Genomic DNA, 23,843 nt, shown 5'->3' with positions numbered 1-23,843 from the left:
AGTCTGATTGAAAAATACTGATGTGGTTTTCCTGTGCAATATGAAATTCACTTAATTGGCAATACTTCTCAGTGATAGCCGTTTCATGCCTCTAAAATATGTTTACACTTATTAGATTTCAAACAAGGAAATACATAATTTTATCAAGAAACATACTTACACATTCCTACTCTTTTCGCCCACCTCCCCCCACCCAACCTCCTCCCTCTTAATGATAAATTATATTCCTAGGGGCATCTCACCTAAAAAAGCTGTTAAATGGTTCCATAAATTTACCACATTTTTATCATTTATTGATTTGATCTATATTTCTATGCTTCAGTTGGTTCATCTTGTTTGTATCATTTTTCATATGATAATAAAAGTTCTGTATATTATGTGTACTCTTTTACAGGGTTTGCGGATAGCAAATGGGACACAACTACTTGCTATGGTCTGAAGGCATTTTATTGTAAAGCACCATTAGGTGAGAAAACTACATTTTTCAGTTGACGTTTTCGCTGTACCGCTTTTATTCTGAAACTCTTTTGTACGAAGTGTTCTCCACACACATAAAATTCTGTGTGGCTTTGTACAGGACATTGCTGGAGTAACTTCAGATGATCTGGTGAAAAGTTGCAAAAAAACCTATGAAAGGTACCAGCTCTTTATCGCAAGTTCTCCCCCCCCCCCCACCACCCTCCAAAAATCTCTCAGTCCTTCCATCACTGTTCTAATTGCAACCTGAATGGTTGCATTTTGTGTCAACAAATTTGATGCTGAATTTTGAAGTACCATCAGTTTCATTTATTTTTCTTTTTTTCTTTCAGGAGCCACATTAAATCCTTCCTCTCCAGATAGCAGTAAGTAAAAATTTATTTGAGTTTAAGTTGTCTGACACATTTTTTGAAGCCAAAATCGATAATATTAAAGAACATCCGAGTAGAAAAATAATAGAAATTAGACTTAGGAGCTCAGGTTAGCAGTTTATGTTCACAATTTACTATTCATGCAAAAGCACAAACAATAATATTATAGCTACACTTAGTGTGAATCATTATGAGTGGTTATGTAGGGGTGTATGTGAGTGGGTGGGTAAGGAGGGAAACTTGGATGAAGTCTCATAATTTTTTTTGTGGCTAGTGGATACCTTTTATTGATTAGATGGAGCCTGGTGCTTCTAGTTGAGGTTGAAGGTCATTTGAGGTAATCAGAGGTCTGAAAACCTAGTTAACATATTATTATATATATTTCTTCAATATCTTGGGTACAATATTTGACTGTATGCTTAGATGAAATTTGTTGTCTTTGAAGGTCAAAGTCAGCAAAGCTCAATGCCAAGAAGCATTTATTTACATGAAATCACAAGAAAGGACCCTTTGACGTATCTCATCTTTAGATTGTGGATGCATGAGTGAATATGCTATATTTTTTTTCTATTGGAGTTCAAAGGTCATCTGAGGTCAAAGTCTGCAAACCTTGTAAAAGAATCATTCAAATCGGGAACGTTGGAAAGAAAGTCATGCCTTATATGAGGTTGTTTCCTAATGATGCACACCCTGTATTGATTGTAGTTGAATTTATTGGTCATTTGTGGTCAACAGAGAAAACACACTGTTGAAACCTTGCTAACAAATTTTCAGATAGTGGCTTCCCAAATGATTCAGCTAATTTACCTCATCAACACTTAATGCATTTTGCATTTCTGCCTTTTGATGGAAATTCACTAAAATTATCCCATCAGTCAATCAGATTCTCACAGACTTGTTTTGATTGAGATATTATTATTTCATTTTAAAGAAACCAATTTCTCACAAGAGTTATTGATGCACATATTTATGAAAATAATGTCGGTTTCTACTCGGTTTGCTGAAGTACTCTTTGAACAGCTTCTATGGCAATATATTGTTTCCCTGTACAGCATACGGTAGCTGTGAGGTTGGCTGGAACCTCTTCAAAGACTCTTGTTATTACTTTAGCCAAGACGTCCAGGTGCAAGAAGATGCGGTCAAAGCGTGCGAAGCGGTAGATGCTAATCTTACATCCATCACCTCACCAGAAGAACAATCTTTTATCACAAGTTAGTTTATGGTTTAACTAGTCTTGCCAACACACTCCAATTTTCTCTTCAATAACGTTGAGTTTTTCTTCGCTTGTTGCGAATCAGGGGTGCTTTCTGGTTTGGTTTATTTTTATGACTTTGGCAGACTGCTGTCATCCTTATGTTTTGGAGAACACTGTTTTAGTAAAAATTTGTAAAGGTGGAGGCCGATGAATCAAGAGAGTATTGATGACTCTTTAGGTTATGAAATGATACTTGAATTTCCAGTCAATATTGGAAAATCTGGAAGATTTTCTATCAACCGTACAAAATATGATTAAACAGTGTGAACCAAATGGGTGCATATACTTCTGCATCTATTCTAGTTCCCATGATAGTTTAAATTTTCAAAAGTTGTGACATTTATAAAGCTTAATTTCCAAAAATGATGCTTCAAGCTCTACTTTAAGATGGTATGATGTGAAGTGATCTGATGTGACTAAATATGATGTGATATGATATGCAGTTATTACAATGAATTGCTATGATGTGATGTGATATGATTCAAAGTGCATAGATGTGTTTTGAAGCAAGTAGTATGATGTGGATGCAATGTGGTATGAATTGTACAATCTGAAGTGATGCAATATGATATGATGTGATGCTAAAATGATTTGTTGCTGAGACTATCATAAAATTATTAGCTGGAACTCTGAATCTACTGATCTGCATATTGTCTGCTTTCATATTAAATTGCATTAATAACTGTATCAAGCCTCCTTTTAAATTCAGTTACTTAGGGAGGAGTATGCTGCTTGACAAAGTTTACAAACTTTCAACAAGTTTGTTTACAAAAACATATTAACTCAGATCACGCTGAAAATATATTATACTCAAAAACTGAATGATTATTGGAAAGTTTCACACTGGTTTAAAGTAATTGTCAAATTTTCATCTGTTTCATTTTGTCAGCTCGCATGGATTCAATCAGGACAAATTTATGGATTGGTCTGAATGATATTGCCCTTGAAGGAAATTATGTGTGGGAAGATGGCCAGTTGGTGAGCAGTTTCTCTTCATTTAAAACATCTGACATACAATGAAAATAATATATATATTTACATAAATTAATACGGACTGCTTATATCTGTATTATGAACAAAGAAGATTGTGTTTTGCTTGAGGCAAATGAAGCAATATTAGACTTGACCAAGTCGAACAAAAAAACAGAAATTCATATTTTCATAGCTTATAACCCCCTTTGATAGAATAAATTCACCGCCCCCCCAACCTTCCCTTCTATCTCTGTATTATAACAGTACGAATGGTTGGTTCTCACCCATTAAGGGTTACCTGTGTCTCATTATAATAATATAATTTTGTTTTGTTTTGCGCCATCTAGTTTGACAGTTCGTCATCATTCACAAACTGGGCTCCAGGAGAACCATCTCCGGGTAGTTTTGAAGACTGTGTCCATTTAGAATCAGAATATTGGAAACTAGGAACATGGAATGATATCAGGTGTACCAATGCACATAAATACATCTGCAAGAAAGGAAAATGTAAGTTTGACAAACAGCTTTAATGATTTCGTGTTAAGCCACTTTAGAGCTGCATTGAATATTTCGGTGCCTTGAATGAAGAAACGAACGAAAGAAACAAACAATTCTACAAAACGACCAGTCGGACCCAAAAGTTTGAAGAATGGAAGAAACATGTGCCCAAATTTGTATCAGAGTAGCAAACTATTTGTCATAAGATATCCCTCCAATAACATCAGTCAAGCATGTCGGAGGGCGACATTTAGATTTATATTTGATTTTTATGCAAAAATCAAACAGAAACTGTGATGCCTTGAATAATTCTTTGCGAGAGCGTACCTTTGATGTCAAATCTTGTTTGATTTTTGTGGTTGGAGGATGAGTAAAGTTGGGTCGTGTTGTGTTTTTCATACATATTTATTCTGAATATAAATATAAATATAAAATTTTACATAATTAAAAAAAATATAAATAACAGAAACCTGACAGGGAAATATCAGACATTGGAAAAGATTTTGGACAATTGACAAAGAAACTTCTTTGCTCTTTTCCATTCTGCAAATTTCTTTAGTTAGATTGCTTTGTTTTTCATTTTAACCCTTGATTTCTTTTGATTTCTTTGATTTCTTTTAATTCTCTTTATTTTTTGGTGAATGTTAATTGCTGACTGCTCTTGATGTGGAATCAGATAAGATGAATGTTTGTCTGCATTATTTGTCATAAAAAATGAAACGATTCTTTACAAGTTTGCTTGATCGTTCTTATTGGTTTTATATGTTAAGTGTTATTTTTTTGTTGTAGCTTGTTTGATATTCTAACACAAGCCATGGTGACTTTAATAGTCATACACTCTGATGAGGCAACAGAAGTCCTAGAATCCTAATGTAAGTTGATGGAATTGCTCAGTTGATGTAGATTGGATCTACTCGTTCTGAAGATGCCTTTGTTATCTTCTTAAGATTGTTTTTAATTTTCTCCTTCAACAGTGCCTGATCCTCCTACCACACTTCCACCAACACCTCGTAAGTAAAAAAATATATACATATATGATGCTGTCTGCAATCCTAACAGTAATCCAATGTGCGTGTGTGTGTGTTTATGGTAAGAATTCTAAACTGGATTACCTGAAACAACCCTAACAGTAATCCCATGTGTGTGGGTGTATGCGTTTGTTTTTCTATCTGACCGAGGACTTGAACAAAAGAATTCTAGGTCCTCGGTTGTGATTTCTAAAGAATCACCACGTCCTCGGAAGAATTCTATTGTATGGGTTATTGTTAAGGTTAGGGTACGTGGATTTGAACAATGGAAAATACAATGGGGTCCTCGGTCTGAATGTAATACAAACATGTAGGTTTGTGTGTGTGTTTTTATGGTAAGATTTCTGAACTAAGTTACCTGTGGCAACCCTAACAGTGTAGAGTGTATAGTAACATGTAGAGAGTGTCTTGTGACATGTATAGGTCTCGCACCACAATTAATTGTTCCATTGACTTACACACTAAACTCATCACTTTCAAGACTTGCCAAAGCATAGATAGAAGTTTTCAACTGGTATAGTTTACCCACCACATGATAGCTGAGATCTTGGCCAATCATGGCACTTGCAAACTTCCAAATCATGACCTTTTAGATTTTGAGCTAGAAGAGGAGCACGTTCCTTCCATCTGCTCGCTAGGAGTAGTATCAACATTTAACCAAATATTTTCTAAAATGGTTTATAACACATTCGATCCTCCCTATTTTCACACAATCTGTACTTTAAATTTATGCGCTTTCATATAAAGGCAGATCAAATAATGGTTGTAACTGATAACATGCTTAAACAAGCATTATATTAGGTACTTTTACCTCTTTTCTCTGACGGTTAACCATTCGGATGTACACTACTCTAATTGTGGTGCGGTACATATAGAGTGTATAGTAACATGTATAGGGTGTCTAGTAACATGTATAGAGAGTCAAGTAACATCTAAGAGTGTCTAGTAAATGTAGAGAGTCGCTTAAAAAACGATTGTTTGTCTAGTATGTATTTCCTATATGTACCAGAGGACAGATTGAAACTGTTTCAAGCTTGTTTTACATGTAAACAAATTTGCTGCATATCAACATCTTGCTTTGAAAGTTGATGAAAAGAAAATCATAGCAAATGAACCCATATGAAACAAATAGTATCATTATGGGCTCTATTTACAAAATCTGCATAAAGAATTGAATACATGGTCTAGATATAAAATGCTGCCACCTGAGTGTTTATTCCAACCCAGGTCTGGCAAAGCAGCAGTGATGCAGTTTTAATGTATGAGTTCATCAGCTTGTTGTATTGATAGTCCTGATTTGATGGTATTACATCTTCTCTACTAGCTCCTGGCTTTGATGAATGCGGTGAGGGCTGGGTTCTGAATGAAGATAACAACCGCTGTTACTTCATGGATCCCAATGCTGCAATGAACTATGATGAAGCCAGACTTGAATGCAGACTGCTAGGTGGAGAGTTGGGCAGTATCCATAGCTTAGCGGAGAACCAATTTATCCATGGTAAGACTCATTTCTCAAATATATCAAAGACCATTATTCCATGACCAATGAAATGCTAGTTGGCCTAGTTCATCAGACTTGTTATTAAGAAAAATTACGCACTGCTCTGCTTTACTCATGCACACTTCACTACGAACGGTCATATAAAATCGAACCACTATTCGTGGAATTCGATCAAATAAAATCGAAACACTACTCGTGGGATTAGATACAACATCCAGCTTGCCACGGCTTGTTCGATAAGACAAAAAGCTTTCCTATAGCAAACAAGGGGCCTTCGTCAGTCATTTCTGTGATGTTATTCACACTGCTTTAGTAGCAAGTAATAATAAGCCTAATGTTAGACTTACATTAATACACTACTTATAGCACAATCTTCACTGACACCGGATAAGCCTGATGAGAGGGGCCCTGGGGGTGGGGCAATTAGGGGCCTGGGAAAATATGGGAAGAAGCATTTTGTATTCTTGAAAAAAAACAGATTAGAAACAAGACAAACTCTAAAAGGGCCCTCATGACACAATCGTCCTCGCGGCCTATCCTGACTCAGGAAGAATGTGACATGTCTATATATCAGTTTTCTTAGCATTTATCCATCCATACTATAAACAACTAACATTGATTTACCACCGATCTTTGCTTCGGTTAACTACCGTTACGCTTCGCTCTTCCTATCATGCGCATTTGCAATTAGCTCCTGGTCCACGTACCCGCACTCGTTATGGCGATCAAGCCTTTTCTGTCGCTGCGCCTTCTGTTTGGAACAAACTCCCATTTTACGTTTGTGACTCTCCCTCCCTCTTTATTTTCAAGAGACAGCTTCAAACATTTCTGTTTGATTCCTAGTTTCTAACTTTCCCTTTGTTTCCTTTGACTCTTTCCTACTTTGTAAAGCACTCTGAAATGTTGTATTAAGCACTATATAAATATAATTTTTTATTTATAATATTATTTCTCTACTGTCCTGATTCCATTTTACTGATTTCTCATGTCAACTTAGATTTCATAAGCACTGATCATGTTTATCAGACCTTTCATTTTTATTTGAAATTGATTTTATTTCTTCACAACAGATATGTTTTTGGATCTGATAGACAGCAGTGGAATATCCTTCATTTTGTTTATCGGTTTAGACGATCAGAATACCGAGGGTGGTTTCCAATGGGCTGATGGCTCAGCTGTCAATTTCTTGAATTGGAATAGTGGTAAGTCTGTTTCCATAAGTCTGTTTCCATAAGTCTGTTTCCATAAGTCTGTTTCCATAAGTCTGTTTCCATAAGTCTGTTTCCATAAGTTGACGCCGGTGACTTCCAATCATAAGGTCCCCAGTTCGGGTCACTCCAAGATTAATGTATGTCGTTCAGTTACAGAGTTGTTGACAATTGCCAATTCATTATCATGGACGTTAAATATGAATCTAAGAAACTGACTTCGGTCAGCTTGTGGCTTTGATGAGGCTTCTTTGCGAGTTCCTGCTTGCAGGAGGATCTAAAAAACATACAAATCCAAGGGTGCAAGGCCCAGGACCTCAGGTTGGGGTGCAAAACCTATAGGCATAAGCAGCAAAATTTCCTGAAAGAGACAGTGCATCCACAGGTGATAGGTGAAAGGGGGCGCAACGTTTTCCCAATGTTATTAGCAGGTTTGCGAGTCGTGGAAAATGGCTAAACAACACTGTCATAAGTTGATCTATTTGTAATGACTTTGAGGTGCTTTTCATTTTGATTGGAATGATTATTTGTTTGATTTCTTTTCATAGTGGGAGGGGCAGATTTGTCGGTAGAGAGCAGAGTGTTTCAAAAATGAACGACAAAAAAAATCAATCACAATGTTCTGTAAAAAGTCTGTGTGTTTGACAACTTTAACCCTAGCTTTCCACTCATGAATAAACTCTCTTTCAAAAAAAATAGGAGAACCAAACAATGTTGGAGAAGAGGACTGTGGAGAGATGATTTCTACCACTGGTAAATGGAACGACAACCGTTGTAGCGATTATAATAGTTTTGTTTGCATGGGCTCTGGTAAGTTATGATCCTCTTTTGGGTTTATTATGGTTTATGATATTACTCAATATAAAACATGTCTTTCCAGTTTTATCCTTAAATATCAAATAATTATATTTCCAACTCAACTTGTAGCTTCATATCTAGTTGGTATTGAAAAATGCAAAAGAAGCTGTTACAGAGGACTTGAAATGACCCTTACGTGGATAATGTATTTTTATAGATACAAGTCCTATAGGCTACTGTAGCTTTCTTTTTACTTGATACAGTACCAAAAAGAAAACTAATACCACTTAGAAAAATTAATGAGGATTTTTGTTGGCAATGTTTTAATGGCCTACCACTTTTAGACCTCCCCCCCCAAATTAAATCAATGGGAGCTCATTCTCTCCCCACCCCTCTCACAGAAAGAACATTCCAGTGTACAATATATAGCATGTATATCTGTACAGAACAATTGAAAATCCTTCAACATTTTTTCCAAAAGTTGCAAAATAGAGCACCAGTTTGCATCTAAGCACCCTCCATATTACCAAAGTAGAGAGGATACCTCTAGACCACTCCCAAAGATGACAATACATCTTAGCCCTCCTCCCCCCCCCCCCGCCTCCCATCCCACAACGAAATAATGGTTGTGCTCCTGGTATTTCACCTACATTCATTGTCATATATTTAAATGCCATTCATTACCTGTCACTCCCCCCCCTATATATTTGATCAGTTTCTGTTAATGTGAAAAAATTCAAGTATTTACCTGAGAGTGAGGAACTCATAATCTATGCTCTTTAGCTTAATCATAGAGGTTGTTATGAGGAATTCAAGTCTGGAAAATTTGATGTGTGATAAATTCAAAGTGTTTGGTGCCTGTGTCAGTGTGTTCACTGGAAGAGATTGAGCCTCTGGTTTTGTCTTGTCTGTTAAATTAGTCATCAAGTGCTTATCTCTTTTCTTGAATTCGTTGTTTTTCCTTTGTTACTTGCCCTCTGCTTAAAATTTGTTCCATCTTTAACTCAGAAGAGAGTTTAATTTCTCTGTTTTTTTTTTCCTTCTTTCTTTCTTTCTTTCCTTCCTTTCTTTGGGTAACAACAGAGTACCTCCAATCACACTATAACGTGACGAGAGGGTTTGGGCTTAGGTATCAGTACCAGGCCTATTACACTCCAGTACAAGCAGAGGAATGTGGCAGACTCTGCGAGGCCGAGACGTCTTTCGTCTGTCTTTCATTCGACGTAGACAAATTTTACAACTGGTGTCAACTCTACGACCACACCAAAGACGACCCCAATTATGATTTCACTTACGACGAACATTACGACCACTACACCAGAGGTGAGGGAGTAATGTTCTATTCTGTTACTTAAATCAGGAGTCGGCTATTTGGAATTTAAGCCTGGAAAAAAAAATTGTTTTAGTGTAATGTGTTTTAAATTCAAAGTGTTTCGCATTTGTAAATCTAAGCGGGGGAGGAAATTTAGAAGGCAATAAAGAGTATTTACTTTAAATTTAAAAAAAAATTAAATTTAAAGTATTTACTTTAAATTAAAAAAAAAAAAAACAACAACGAAATAGCCAATGGGCAGAAGATATGGACTGATAAAAACTTGACTTAAAATTCCCACCCTGTTATCATTATTTATTGTTTTTGTCAATTTTGTCATTATTTAATGATTATGACATACAAACGGTTAAAACAAAAACTTGTGGATTGCAAATATCCAAAGCCATTCATTTGGGATCAAATCATGATCACCATTGCTATGAAAGCCAAAATAATTGTGGTGGAGGAACTCTAAATTATTATTAATGAAACCTAAACATTTTTAATTAACCCCACTAATTGCCAAAATGCACCTTTTCTGTGACTATGTTTCATGGTCAGGAGCAATCGCATACAGGCTAGAGGTTTGTTTCTGTGAATATTTTCTGTCTTATAAACTTTTTAATGTTTCTGGGTATTATTGCCATTTAATATGTTTAATAAATAGCAAACTTAAAATAAAATAAAACTATTAGCAAACTGCTTTATCCACTAGAGAGCCTGTGTCAGAGAATGTGTTAAAGTAAGTTGGCTTGACGTTTCGATCCTAGCAGGATCTTCTTCAAAGGCTGAATGACAAGTAACAGTAACAGAAGGGACAAAAACATGCACAGAATACAGACAGGTTATTGAGCATGGTGAACACAAAGAGATAGAGGTAAGGGATTAGTAGACAAGGGGTTGGAGAGAAGAAAGTAAGAAACCAACAGGGAAAGAGGAGAGGTAGGAGATAAACAGTGTAGGGACAAAGAGAGGATTAAAGGAAGGGGGTAGGGAATAAACTTGTAAAATATTAAACTTGTGCACAAAGTTTGTACGGATCTTGGGATTTGCCTTACTACACTTTAAATCTCTTTGTTTCTTGATTTTTTTAATTTTTTATCATTATTGTCCTTATTTTTTGACAGTGTTTAATTTCCCGACTGAGACGCCTCCAGTGGTCCTACCAGACACCTATGGTTGCCAGTCTGGATGGACACCATTCGGCAACAATTGTTTCAAACTGATTGAAACCCCCGCTGAATATGACACTCAGAGGGATAACTGCCAGTTGGCTCTGTCTGGGGCAGATGTGGTATCCATCTCGGACATTCATATCAACAACTTTGTGAATTATTTTATTGTTTCAGGTAAACAAAACTTCACTTACTGTGTCATTAATTGGAATTAGAATCCCTAGGGCAGAGGAGGGGGAGGAGGATGGGTGAAGGTTAGTGGAGTCAGGGGGGAAGAATTATCTTGTGAACTTTGTCTAGTAGATGGTATTATTTAATTTATGTGCATCTGGTGGGTGGGAGGTGAAGTATGACTATCCAAAGAATTTAATACTGAATCCCTACTTGGTCCTCTGCAAAACTCTCACAATTTACTCACCAGGGAATAAAGGAGGTATACAATGTAAATGCAACAAATTGAATCCTATATCCCCTGGGCACAAGTCTGAAAGCACGAGAAGAAGAAGAATAATAATAATATTGAGGATTTATAAAGCGCAGACATATCCACCAATAGCGGTGCTCAAGGCACATTACAATATTACCCTGGTCACATTTAAAACCTGTCAAACTTAGCATAGCAGCAGCTAAACAGTGCCCAACTGACAGTTTAACTCACAGGTCCCCATTTTATACACCCGGGTGAAGAGAGGCAATGGAGATAAAGTGCCATGCCCAAGGAGACAATGTAATGATCTGGCCAGGACTCGAACCTACAAACCTTAGATCACAAGTCAACTGCTTTAACCATTTGACCACAACGCTCTCAGAAGAATGGCAGAACACTTTTTAAATGGAGAAAAATTTGTATTTGTATATATCAACATGTGCACACGGCATGGTTTGTCAAAACATCTTACATTCAATCAACGACTTCTTATAATTTGGTTTTTCTTTCTTTCTCAGAGGATCAGAAATTGCAATATGTCTATATAGGTCTATCTGATGAGAACCAAGAAGGACTGTATGAGTGGGTGGACGGGTCAGAGGTCCAAATCACCATGTGGGACGCCGCTCAGCCGGATAATGATCCCAATACCAGAGACTGCACAGAAATGAATGCAGACACAGTAAGGATTAAGATTTTAGCTAATGCATATTGAAGAAAGGATTTACATGTTAGCTCATGCATATTCAGATATTTGTTTGTGAATCAGATGTATATTTATGAGACAGCCAGTCATTGTGATTGGTAGATGGTGGTTATCATGTAATTTTGTCTTCGATAAGCCTCCTTGCATGTGACATATGACAATGTTCAGTGACAGGAATCACATCATATATACTGTGACAATGTCACCTTTCACATGTTATGTTTGCTTGTAATATACTGTAGCTGTCATAGATATGTAGAATTGAATGGAATCCACATTTAGTATCACATAAAAACAACAGAAATATATACATGATCACATTGTCATATTTGTCTGTAAACGTTATTTGATATCCCTTGCAGACTTATGGTGATATGATATCACTCAAACTATGCATTGTAAAGCTGAGGCTAATGTCCGACATTTATGCAATCTGTTAAATGTATTCTATATTCCATGATAATAACGTCACTCATCTTGCCGTATTCTCCTATAGGGTATGTGGAGTAATGTCGAATGCTCTTATGCAAACTCTGCCGTGTGTAAAGTACCTAAATATGACACCGGTTCAGTGGTGGTCGAACCAACTCCTGATGGTTGCCCAGAAGTAAGTTAATGTTATTTTAATTACTTGTAGCAGAATCCCTCTGAGCACCTCACCCTCCATTCCTTCCCAAGCTGTACATAAAGCCCCTTCACCTTTACCCGAAATTCTATGACTGGGAACTTGAAAGAAGATACATTTTGTGCCACAAATTTAAAGCTCATGCATATTCAGACTTGGAAGTGTCCTGTAAACTTGTTTGTTTTTAAATTTCCATCTCCTGCAGGGTTACACGAGATACTACTTCTCGTGTTATCGTTTCGTCGAAGACGTTCCTCTCTCGTGGACTGATGCAAGAGATGCATGCAGGAGCAACGGCGATCAGCTGCTTGTCATAACCACCAGGTAAATAAATACCAATCATCCTTTTTTAGTCGTTTCTCTTTCTGTGCATTTCTTCCCTTCATTTTCACAATTTCTTCAGTTTATTATTCTTGTTTTAATTGTACCAGTTAATAGTTTGTGCGTCGTTATATTGACATGTTGTTTGTGTTATGTTCATGTTTGAGTTCTAATATCAGTAAATGTGTTATACCATGTTTATAATTTCTTACTCAGAAGGAGTCCTGCCGATTCGTATATTTTTACTTTCCAAGAAATTCACTATCAGAGATCCATTAATTGATATAAATTACTTGTATCTGTTGTTGTTGCTTGTTTTTCGGTTTGGGAGTGGGAGGATGGGGGTGGGAAGGAAAGAGAACTACGAATGATTTAAAATGTTAATATTTATTGTATGTTTACCCTACATTGTATACACATGAGTAACATTCAAAATGTCGAACCATTAGCGAAGTTGTAATATGTCTTTCCAATTTTAAGACCAATTCACCTGGCTACCAGTCATTCCTTTGTCTTCTGTTTTGTCTTGTCCTAGATGTCTTTACTTGATGTAAGTCTATGTGCCCGTCACTACTCGAACAGAGGTCTGTTTGAGTGTGTTGTATATCTGGAAATATGGTAACTAGAATCAGGACCAATCACAGCATTTATCATTAAGCCCATGTTACTACACTCTTTTTGTTGATAATTCCATCTTTCTTTTTTTTCCAGTTTTGAGAATGCCTATGTTGGTGCTCAGGTGGGACTGAAGTTAGAGGAAGGCATGTACTGGACTGGCCTCAGCGATATAGAGACGCCGGGATATTATCAGTTTGTGGATGGATCTGTCCCTACCTATGTCAACTGGGGACCTGGACAACCAAGTAAATAGTTACATTCACAACGTCAAACCTTGTTTGAAGTGAAAAGTATTCAATAACTGGAGAGAGTTGTGTTCATCTCATTTATATTTTATTTGATGAGAACAGCTAGAAAAAAAGTACAAAGAAATTACAGCCAAGGTATATGTGATTGGATAAACAGGTTAATGATTGGTGCAAGTAACTTACTTAGTATAAACAATAGAAATATTGCATGAGAAGATGAAGTATGTAGATCAAAAACAAACAAAAAATTAGAAGATTAGTCAAGTCTTTCTGCTCAGTAAATTAAAATCTGCTTTGATTGCCGGTATAGCCTGGTCTGTTTACTCATTCCATCCCATGATGACTTGATGGTTGTAATGTAACAGTGTTAAATTGTCTAAATTGCAGATGATAAGACCGGTAAGTGTGTTGCCATGTACTCTGGATCAATGTCTCTCAGTGGTCGTTGGACAGACGCCCCCTGTTATACAGCACTACCCTATGTATGTGAGAAACCCAGCGATGGTGCAACACTGCCCCCGTACATAACACCAGTGCCCACACTGCCCTCCGATAGTGGATGTGAAGACGGATGGTACGGTTATGGCAGCAGCTGTTTCTTGGTGAGTGGCGAATCCACTGATGGAGTGATAGAGGCATGGTCTATATCCAGGGATGTCTTTAAGAGGCATGGGATATATCCAGGGATTTATTTATTGAGACATGTTATATCCAGGGATGTATTTGTAGAGGCATGTGTTACATCCAGGGATGTATTTATAGAGGCATGTGTTTTATCCAGGGATGTATTTATAGAGACTTGGGACATATCTGGGGATGTATTATTGAGGCATGTGATATATCCAGGGATGTATTTATTGGAGCATGTGATATTTGTGAGAGTGTGGTGGCCAATTGGCTAAGGCGTCGGACTCGTGATCCAAGGATTGCTGGTTCGATTCCTGCCTAGTTTATTACGTTGTGTCCTTGGGCAAGATGCTTTATCTCACTTGCCTCTCTCCACCCAGGGGTTACATGGGTACCTGTGAGGTAACTTGTCATTGGGCGCAGTATATAACTGCTGCCGACTGGAGGGATTGTCTCTGGGACAGGTTATCATTGACCAGGGGTAATATAACGTCTGTAAAGCGCTTTGAGACCTATCGCTGGTATAAAGCTCTAAATAAATCGAACATTATTATGATTATTATATTATATATCCTGTGATGTATTATTGAGGCATGTGAGATATATCTAGGGATGTATTGTTAAGGCATGTTTTGTATCCAGTGATTATTATTGAGGCATGAGTTATATCCAGGGATGTCTCTATAGAGGCATGGGACATATCCCTCATTGTATGTATTGAGGCATGTGGTATATCCAGGGATGTCTTTATAGAGGCATTGGACATATCTCTCATTATATGTATTGAGGCATGTGGTATATCCAGGGATGTCTCTATAGAGGCATGGGACATATCCCTCATTGTATGTATCGTGTTATATCCATTGATGTCTCTATAGAGGCATGGGACATATCCCTCATTGTATGTATTGAGGCATGTGGTATATCCAGGGATGTCTCTATAGAGGCATGGGACATATCCCTCATTGTATGTATCGTGTTATATCCATTGATGTCTCTATAGAGGCATGGGACATATCCCTCATTGTATGTATTGAGGCATGTGGTATATCCATTGATGTCTCTATAGAGGCATGGGACATATCCCTCATTGTATGTATTGAGGCATGTGGTATATCCATTGATGTCTTTATAGAGGCATGGGACATATCCCTCATTGTATGTATTGAGGCATGTGGTATATCCAGGGATGTCTTTATAGAGGCATTGGACATATCCCTCATTGTAATGTATTAAGGCATTCAGAGTCATAAAGCTCCTTTTCCCAAATTCAACAAAATGTGATAAAATGCTTGCATGGCAAAAGAGAAACCTTTCATCAAATGTCATAAAATATTTGTGTTCTGACCAGTCTTCCTCTTCCTCTTGTGTTGAAGATAAGAAGTGGTGCAGACAATATCGCTAGTCATTATACGGCAGATGTGGAATGTGGAAACATTGGTGCCCATCTTGCTAGCTTTTCAAATCCTGCAGAAGAACAGTACCTGGTTAGCCGATACAATGCTCTGTGAGTGTTATTATATTCAAGCTATTTCTATTTTATTTTGGATTACACCCTATTCAGTTACCCACCCCTCCCCCCACACCCACTCCCTCCCACAACCCATCTCCCTTCTCTTCACTCCCTCTGTCATACATGCTAGTTACACTTGAGATGAAATTCTTCAAAAAATTCTTCAAACATCTTTTATCTTTTTTCTTATTTATCTTGCATTCATCACATTTGACATCCAAACACCAGGATCTAGCGTAAGTATGATTAATTTATCAAGAGGGAGGAGGGTTTGGGGGGGGAAGGGGATCAATTCACCAAGCTTTCCATCACCTTTCTTCCCTCCCCTCCTTCCAACATCTCACAGCCTCTTTCTTTCAGCTAAATGTGTGTCATTTGATTTTTTCAGGTTTCCTGGCGATAATGGCGGGTACTGGTTTGGACTTACAGATCAAAATGATGAAGGAAGTAAGGACTGTGTTTTTTTGAAACTTTGAATTTCATGACAGGATTTTGAATCAATTACATAACTGTGATTTTCTCTTTCCAAAGATATGCTTTTATAATAGTTGGGTTTCATCAATTTGTTTGCTCTCTACCCTTTTCATCATCATTTTGTGGTATCAATAGTTAGTGTTTTGTTCCCTAGTTGGTGTTTCTTTCATCAATTATTGTTTTCTTATTTATATTTAGTACTTTTTTTCTTCAGTATTATTTTGTAAAGATTGTTCTGTTGGAATATCATTACAAGATTTACATCAATTTCCTTACTAAGTTTCTCTTTCAGACAGTAACGCTGTAAAATAATTTTGTCCTCTGTCTTTTTGCCGTTCTTCTTGATCGTGGTTTCGCTAGTTAATGTTTTTTTCCACTAGTTAGTGTTTCATTCACCAGTCAGTGTTTCTTCTAATAGAGTTTTCTTTCACTATTCAGTGTCTTGTTCATTAGTTAGTGTGCTTATCTATAGTACATATCTCATCGATAACTATTAGTTAGTTACTTGTCGAAATATCATAATTATTGAATTTTTGTGAGAAATTTGTCATGAGAAACACTTGGTGTGCATTATTGACAGTGTTATTATTGTTGCAACAAAGACATTTTTTCAAAACTATTCACGAGGTAAACAGCACAATGCTGGTGTTTTTGGCTGATATTAGCCCTCATATATGCTTTTATAAATATATTCAGACTGGTACTGGACGGATGGCACACCTCTTACCTACACTAACTGGCACGTAGGGGAACCAAACGATTATGATTCTATTGAAGAATGTGCAGTAATGTTCTTTGATGGACACGCTTGGAATGATGCCCTCTGTTATAACTATGAAAACTACATATGCGAACGACCAAAAAGTAAGATTTTTTTAAAATTATTAGTTGCTCAGGGAGTAACCATGTATATTGGCGTGCTATTGTTAGTCTGTTCAGTCATAACCTGCTGGTAAAATCTTCTGTATGTTACTATGGCAACTATTCATGAACTCCATCTATTCAACATTAACAGGAATCTGGTGTAAGAGTACCACACACTGAACAAATATAAATAGAAGTCATACGATTGAGACGGAAATTAGTTATGCGAGTTTTGGGTAAATTTCAATCGGTGTGTCTAATAACCCTCATCATAGACAAGCTTACAACAGAAAGCACAAATATTTTACAATAGCCACAGAGGTTTATCATTGTTCTACTAGGTTGAGAGCAACAGGCTGGTCTCTGACTTCGATGTAAATACAGGTTCATACCAATTTATACTAATGTCCTCGCTCGTTCATACCAATTTATACTAATGTCCTCGCACAAACATTTTACAATAGCCACAGAGGTTTATCATTGTTCTACTAGGTTGAGAGCAACAGGCAGGCCTCTGACTTCGATTTAGATACAGGTTCATACCAATTTATACTAATGTCCTCGCTAGGCAGGGAGTGTCTGGTGCTTGCAACAGAAGTCATGATTTACACCCTTAGCTTGAGTAGTCTGAAACTTTTTCTTGCCAAGAAGCAAGCCTTTGTAAGAAAGTACTGCATTTTTTCTTATTTTTAAGTTAATCTTCATTTGCAATTTTATTGCTCTAGCATTCACTTAAACTCTTTTTTTGTTTGTTTTTCTGTTTAGATTTTCAAGTCGATACTCCTGCACCTCCTGCCTGTAAGAACTGTTTATATTTATTTTTTTTCTTTAAATTTATTTTTTTAAATTTTTATATTTACCTTTCTGTAGATTTAGTAGTCGTAAAGCTCTTGAAAGTCAACCATAGAGCACAGATCTGTGTCCATTGCTGCATTTTATGCTTAATTGACCACAGTCTTGTGGTAATCTGCTCTACCATCACTAAAGATAATTACATATCTGAAAAATGTAATCTCAATACTTATAAGTCCACTGACATCGCACCAGGAAAAGGACTTAAGGCATAAAAAAGAAAAAAAGTTTTTGTTTATGTGACCGACCTGATATTTTTGTATTCTGCTCACTCAATAGGAGATCTGTTAACTGAATGAGGAATACCCAGTTTTTTGTGAATATTTTAAACGATGTGGATCATCATGTGGTCAAAAGAGCCACAAAAGCTATTAGTGCTTATAATAGTTTCATGAAAAATGTTACCCTACAATTACATCATTCCTCTCTGTGGTAGCCTACATAACACTGAGTGAGAAGAATCTGTGAAAAAGGGTGAAGGGAAGGTGGTGTTCCATGATTTAATTTAACAGGCCAAACTATGTAAAAACTGGAGAAAAATATCGAACAAAGTCATAAATCTGCAATTATACAAATTATACAAGGTGTTTGCAAATTTTATTAGATTATTAAAATGTAAAATGAAAATGTCTCCTGCATGAAAAACTCCCAAAAAAACTGGTTTTGATAGACAGGCACTTTTAACCCAGTGTTTTAATAGATAGACTAACATTACAATAAGATCAGCATCTCGCTTTCATTAGTGATAGAAGGCAGCATTTCCTTTGTCCCACATTTTACCAAACCCCTCCTGGGCACCTGTCCCCGAAAATGGCCCAGTACGACAGGAATAAATAATTAACATCAGACTTGTCCCCCCGCAGTGCCAGATTGTGTCTCAGATAGAGAGTGGAAGTCCGGCCCACCTTACTGTTACTATGCCTCGTCTCCCACCGGTGAAGGTCTCAACTCATGGGATGGTGCTAACAACTGGTGCCGGCAGAATGGTGGCTATCTCGTCTCTGTCACGAGCAGCTACGAAGCTCAGATCCTCCGTGGACTTGTAAGTTGTAATCATGAACATCTGGTTCAATGTTTTCAATTGTTTCTTTGTTCAAGCATTTTTTTCCCCAGTTTTCCCACTGGCAAGAAACTAGGTCATTTTTTATCGATACTCTAGCTGTGTCATGCCCTTACTTACTCTTGTACCTAATACATTATGTTTGGCATTTGCCTGTATTTAGGGGGAATGAAGAATGTGTAGGGTTTGTCTGTTTGGAGGGTGAAAACAGTATGTGTAGGTTTGTCTGTATGGAGGGGTGAATAAATCATGTGTAGGTTTGTCAGCAACAAAAAAGGTGTCAAACAACAATTCCAGAATTTTTAATGTTTCTACATCAAAACTAGTCACATTATTATTTCATTTTTTTCAAAGGTTAACCCGTCAGTCGCCTCATACTGGATTGGACTAAGAGAAAGCACCACTGGAACTTTTGAGTAAGTTGTCCCACAATTTAGAAACTTACATCCAAATAATTTTCTTGCTTGAAACACCCGATAAAAGTTAGCTTTTGTTCGTAAAATGTTGTTGCTAAGTCCCACATGTGTTGAATTTAGCTTTCTGATATGATATTGAAAAGCTCAAAGTACAAAAATGAGTGGAAGAAAAATTGTAACAAATTATTTACAACAATATCTACCTTAGTACTAGAGAGTTGGGATTGTCTGAAGGTGATTTTTTTGTTAACAAGATGGAATATGTCAGAAGCCCATTCCACCAAAAAATTATTTTGCTGGCTGTAAAATTTTCCAGGGTCTAAGGTCCAGGGTCCAAAATGTTACCAGCCTACACTTAGCTGTATGGTTTTTTTATGTAGATGTTCTTACATGACTCCAAGAATATAAACTGATTTTAGCCACAACTGATACGTAATGGTATTGGTAATGTATTTACAGTGATATCTAGGAAATGAATTAAAAAATTTAAATAATAAAGGGATACATAGTTTTGTTTTTCCGAAATGTTGTAAACAGTCAATTTCTATTACAAGTGCGATGGAAATCTCTTTGAGGAAACTGGAGAAGAAATACCAACCCTTTCAAAGTGGAGGGAATATTTATAGATGTATGAATTGCCCCAAAGGGTATATTTTCCCCGAATTTCCCCGAATATTGCCCTGAATACCCCAAATTGCCCCGAATATTTCCCCGAATTGCCCCAAAGGGACCTTTCAATCATAAGGTCCCCGGTTCGAGTCACTCCCAGATTAATGTATGTCGTCCAGTTACAGAGTTGTTGACAATTAACAATTCATAATCATGGACGTTAAATATGAATGTAAGAGACTGACTTCAGTCAGCTTGCGGCTTTGATAAGCCAATGATGGCTTCTTCGCGAGTTCCTGCTTGCAGGAGGATCTAATATACATACATATATTTAATATTATTTAAAGAAGACAGATAGGCAACCACAACAGCTATATTGCACAGCTGTCTAACAGCTGGGTGCACCCAACTGAATTCTGTTCACCAGTGGTTTCTTTGTTGGCATTTTAAAGTTTATCATCATCAGAGGGTGTCAAAAGTAATATCAGCTCTGTAATGAGTTTCAAGTAAACCCCAGTGGAACTATTTTAGTAAAATTCAGGTTTAATTTATTTCACAGATGGACCGATGGCCAGCCATACAGCTATGTTAACTGGAAGACAGGCCAACCAAACAACCAGAATGGAGAAGAATCGTGTGTGGAAATTGATGTAACAACAGGTAAGGGATCCAATGGAGACAAAGTTTGTTAGTTAGGTTCATTAATGATATTTAATTAATCGAGAAAGATATCCTTTTTTTACTATCAATACTGAATACTTACTTTAGGGAGTTAAGAATTTTTGTTTTTGTTTAATGCAGTCAACATTGTGTATGCCTTGAGGCATAATTCTTAAAACTTTGGTGAAATCCTCAGCACTCGGTGTCCGAAACTTTCAATACTACTTATAGACAGATGACATGAATAGAAACCGAAGCATTGCAAGTTATGTCAACATTACTTCTGCACCACTTCAACAGTGTTTTCTTGTTTATTGTATGCAATAGCAAACAAACATGAAGCAAACTATTATTTACTCTTTGCTTTCAACAACTCTACTTAAGGAAATAAGTGGCAAGATAAAAACTGTGGTTTTGCCGCTCCATTCATCTGTAAGAGACCAGAGGGTACTGTTCAACCAATACCAACACCATCTTCTGCACCAGCTGGTGGTGGTTGCCCGGACGACTGGTACTTTCACAGTGGCAGGTGTTATTACGTGGGGGGATCAGAGGCTGCCGACCGCTATGACTGGCAGACAGCCAAGTCACGATGCATAAACGCCTTGACAGAGGCTGGGGAGATTGGTAACCTGGCAACAATTCATTCACATGAGGAACAAGGTGAGGCCAGATACATTATTGTCTTTGCCTCTTTCAACAGAGAGTTGGTACAATGACTTGCATGTTTACTTCAAGCAGCTCATTGAGTCAAAGCTAGCAAAATAAGACTTCAATTCAATCAAAGTAACCTTAGAAAAACGCTGCTTTTTCTTCCGGTGTCATCACAGTAGAATTTGGTCCTTCGGATGATGTTTCAGCAGATGTTGTAGGACTGGCTGTTAAAGACTGAAAAGTGTCATCAGCAGTTGAATGATATATAGTACCTGATGTAAATGACTCTTTAATGGTACTTTATGTTGCTGTGAAATGTCTCCTCAGTGATTTCTTCTGCACTTACTGAAATCTCAGTAAAAACACATAACTGGTGATTACCTCTGATGTTGATCCAGTGTTTGTTTCTTCCTTGTAGGCATTTTAGCCAAGTGAAGGTTATAGAGCAAGTTATAAAGATAGTAAGAGATCATCTTTATTGTCAAAAACAAATTCTAGAAATTATCGCCACCTTTTTAACACAGCTTAATACACAGTGAATTAATATAATTATGAAATTCAGAGGATGGTAACCTTATATGTAAATCATTTTAATTGTTTGGAAATGTTTTTTTATTTAAATTTAAATTTATCATACTTTTTAATTTGTGGCCAATATATTTCTAATCACTTTTCATTTACACTCATGTAAGTGCCATAATATAATATTAATGATATCTTATTTTTTGTGTCATTTCTACTAAATTCTGTGCAAAGTAAGATATTATCTAAAAGTCTTCTATTCATTTTGATTAGTAAATGGTTTGTTCCAAAACAAATGCATAAATTTGTCCATATTTTACAACAGCATGGTCATACTTGAATGTCTATTGTTTCTTTCATTGGTCAGTGTTCTTCTCCTCGCTGCTCAAGTTCCTCTCAGTGGACGTTTGGATTGGTTTGTCCGACCTGGCTGTCGATGGTCAGTACATGTGGACAGACCAGTATGCGGTCACCTACACCAACTGGAAACCAGGAAAACCGGACAATACGGTTAGTTCATGGTTCTCACATTTCGGAGGACGGTTTATCATTTAATGATCATTGTGTTCACGTTTCTAGTCGATAAACAATCCATCTATTTTATTGTAATCACTTTATGGATCAGCATGTCAGTATTTTAAATACTCCAGTTGTGAACCAACATTGATTAACCTCAGCAGTAATGAGTGATGTATTAGTCTTAAAGGCATTGAAGACTCGCCCCAAACTGCGTGCCGCTATCTGAAAAAGTTAACTTTCCGTTGCTTGCAAGTTTTTTCGTGTCGCTACAAAATGCAGACAGTAATGAAACGTGATACTTTGTTATCTTTTATCTAGACCTGAGATGTCCATCGCTGCTATTACACTGTTGTGGGTATTGACCGTAGCTGCGTGTATTGACTTTTCACTAGTGTCTAATTACTGATGGTAGCAAGCTGTGTGTGTATTTTCTGGGATCGATGGTGGTGTCTAACACTTCTGTTACACCTCATTCGAAACTAGGTCAGATTACTGGCATGAGACGTTTCTTTGAGCCTTCAATGCCTTTAAGCACAATATTTAAGAGAGTTTGTTGGTGCAGTATTCTCAAGATCATTGAAGTGTCAGTCTCTGTAAAATTATTGATGAGGTTAATGTCACAAGCAGTATGTATTACTATTTGTACATGTTCACATATATTCTCTCCTTCCATATAATAAAGCTCTATGGGAGCCTCTTCACTGATTACATTCACATATTTCCTTCCATGCCTTTGTTTATCATAAAAATTTGAGGTTGTTAGTTTTAAATAATTTATTCTCATTGTTTCTCTCTCCTGAAGGATCTCAACGATTGTGTTGAAATGCAGAACGATTACGATTTTGCCGGAATATGGAGTAACGTCCGATGCAGCAACCAGATTGGATACATCTGTCAGAAAAACTCAGGTTAGATTTCACTGCTGCTTATGAAACAAAGTAACCTTTCAATCACAAATGATGCATTTGCTTGGAGATCAAAGTTATCTTTTTTAGCAATCCTTGTTTACTTATCACATGATTGCTTCAATCTTTTTCATAACTTGCACTATAGGAATGTTTATTCATTGATATTAACAAGTAAGGATACATATGAATATGTATATATATACAGATGAATATGTATATATATACAGATGAATATGTATATATACAGAAGACTCACTTTTTTCATTAAGTAGTGCTCTGTGTGAATGCTCCCTCATTATATTAAATAGTACATGTGAATGCTATGTTACTCATGAAATAGTGCACTGCATCAATGCTAATTGACTTATATTCATATCTGATGATATATATTAATATTTATGAATTTTATATGTATACATATCACTGCTACTTCAATCACCAGGTAGCTCTCTATATGAATGCTAAAAATACACTTATATATTTTTTACCCATTCCAATGGGATGCTGAAGCTTCCAAAAGCTGGAAAAGGATTGGCTGTAACTTCATAATTTGAAATAACACTTAGCCAGCCAAGCTAATGAAACTTTTTTGCTGTGGAATGTTAGTATCAAATAGCTTAGAGTT

At 36.7% G+C, this 23,843-nt stretch overlaps 1 protein-coding gene across 1 annotated transcript in view; it reads left to right on the top strand.

Annotated features, from left to right (window-relative positions):
• The window catches only part of LOC139966343 (macrophage mannose receptor 1-like), a 44,077-nt gene that overhangs the window by 14,602 nt on the left and 5,632 nt on the right, over positions 1–23,843 (top strand). Inside the window, exons 12-37 of the mRNA XM_071969243.1 lie at positions 395–466; positions 810–842; positions 1,901–2,059; positions 2,993–3,081; positions 3,423–3,582; positions 4,548–4,583; positions 5,926–6,099; positions 7,173–7,304; positions 8,010–8,120; positions 9,192–9,431; positions 10,548–10,769; positions 11,541–11,704; positions 12,225–12,335; positions 12,559–12,677; positions 13,386–13,537; positions 13,928–14,142; positions 15,544–15,674; positions 16,069–16,127; positions 16,851–17,018; positions 17,784–17,816; positions 18,734–18,912; positions 19,285–19,346; positions 20,515–20,615; positions 21,000–21,278; positions 22,159–22,301; positions 23,113–23,218. Coding sequence (XP_071825344.1) covers positions 395–466; positions 810–842; positions 1,901–2,059; positions 2,993–3,081; positions 3,423–3,582; positions 4,548–4,583; positions 5,926–6,099; positions 7,173–7,304; positions 8,010–8,120; positions 9,192–9,431; positions 10,548–10,769; positions 11,541–11,704; positions 12,225–12,335; positions 12,559–12,677; positions 13,386–13,537; positions 13,928–14,142; positions 15,544–15,674; positions 16,069–16,127; positions 16,851–17,018; positions 17,784–17,816; positions 18,734–18,912; positions 19,285–19,346; positions 20,515–20,615; positions 21,000–21,278; positions 22,159–22,301; positions 23,113–23,218 — 3,450 coding nt within the window. The remainder of the gene's footprint in view (positions 1–394; positions 467–809; positions 843–1,900; positions 2,060–2,992; positions 3,082–3,422; positions 3,583–4,547; positions 4,584–5,925; positions 6,100–7,172; positions 7,305–8,009; positions 8,121–9,191; positions 9,432–10,547; positions 10,770–11,540; positions 11,705–12,224; positions 12,336–12,558; positions 12,678–13,385; positions 13,538–13,927; positions 14,143–15,543; positions 15,675–16,068; positions 16,128–16,850; positions 17,019–17,783; positions 17,817–18,733; positions 18,913–19,284; positions 19,347–20,514; positions 20,616–20,999; positions 21,279–22,158; positions 22,302–23,112; positions 23,219–23,843) is intronic.

The sequence above is a fragment of the Apostichopus japonicus genome, chromosome 4, assembly GCF_037975245.1.
Source record: "Apostichopus japonicus isolate 1M-3 chromosome 4, ASM3797524v1, whole genome shotgun sequence".
NCBI classification, from domain to species: Eukaryota; Metazoa; Echinodermata; class Holothuroidea; order Aspidochirotida; family Stichopodidae; genus Apostichopus; species Apostichopus japonicus.
This window is presented reverse-complemented; position numbering and strand designations above follow the sequence as displayed.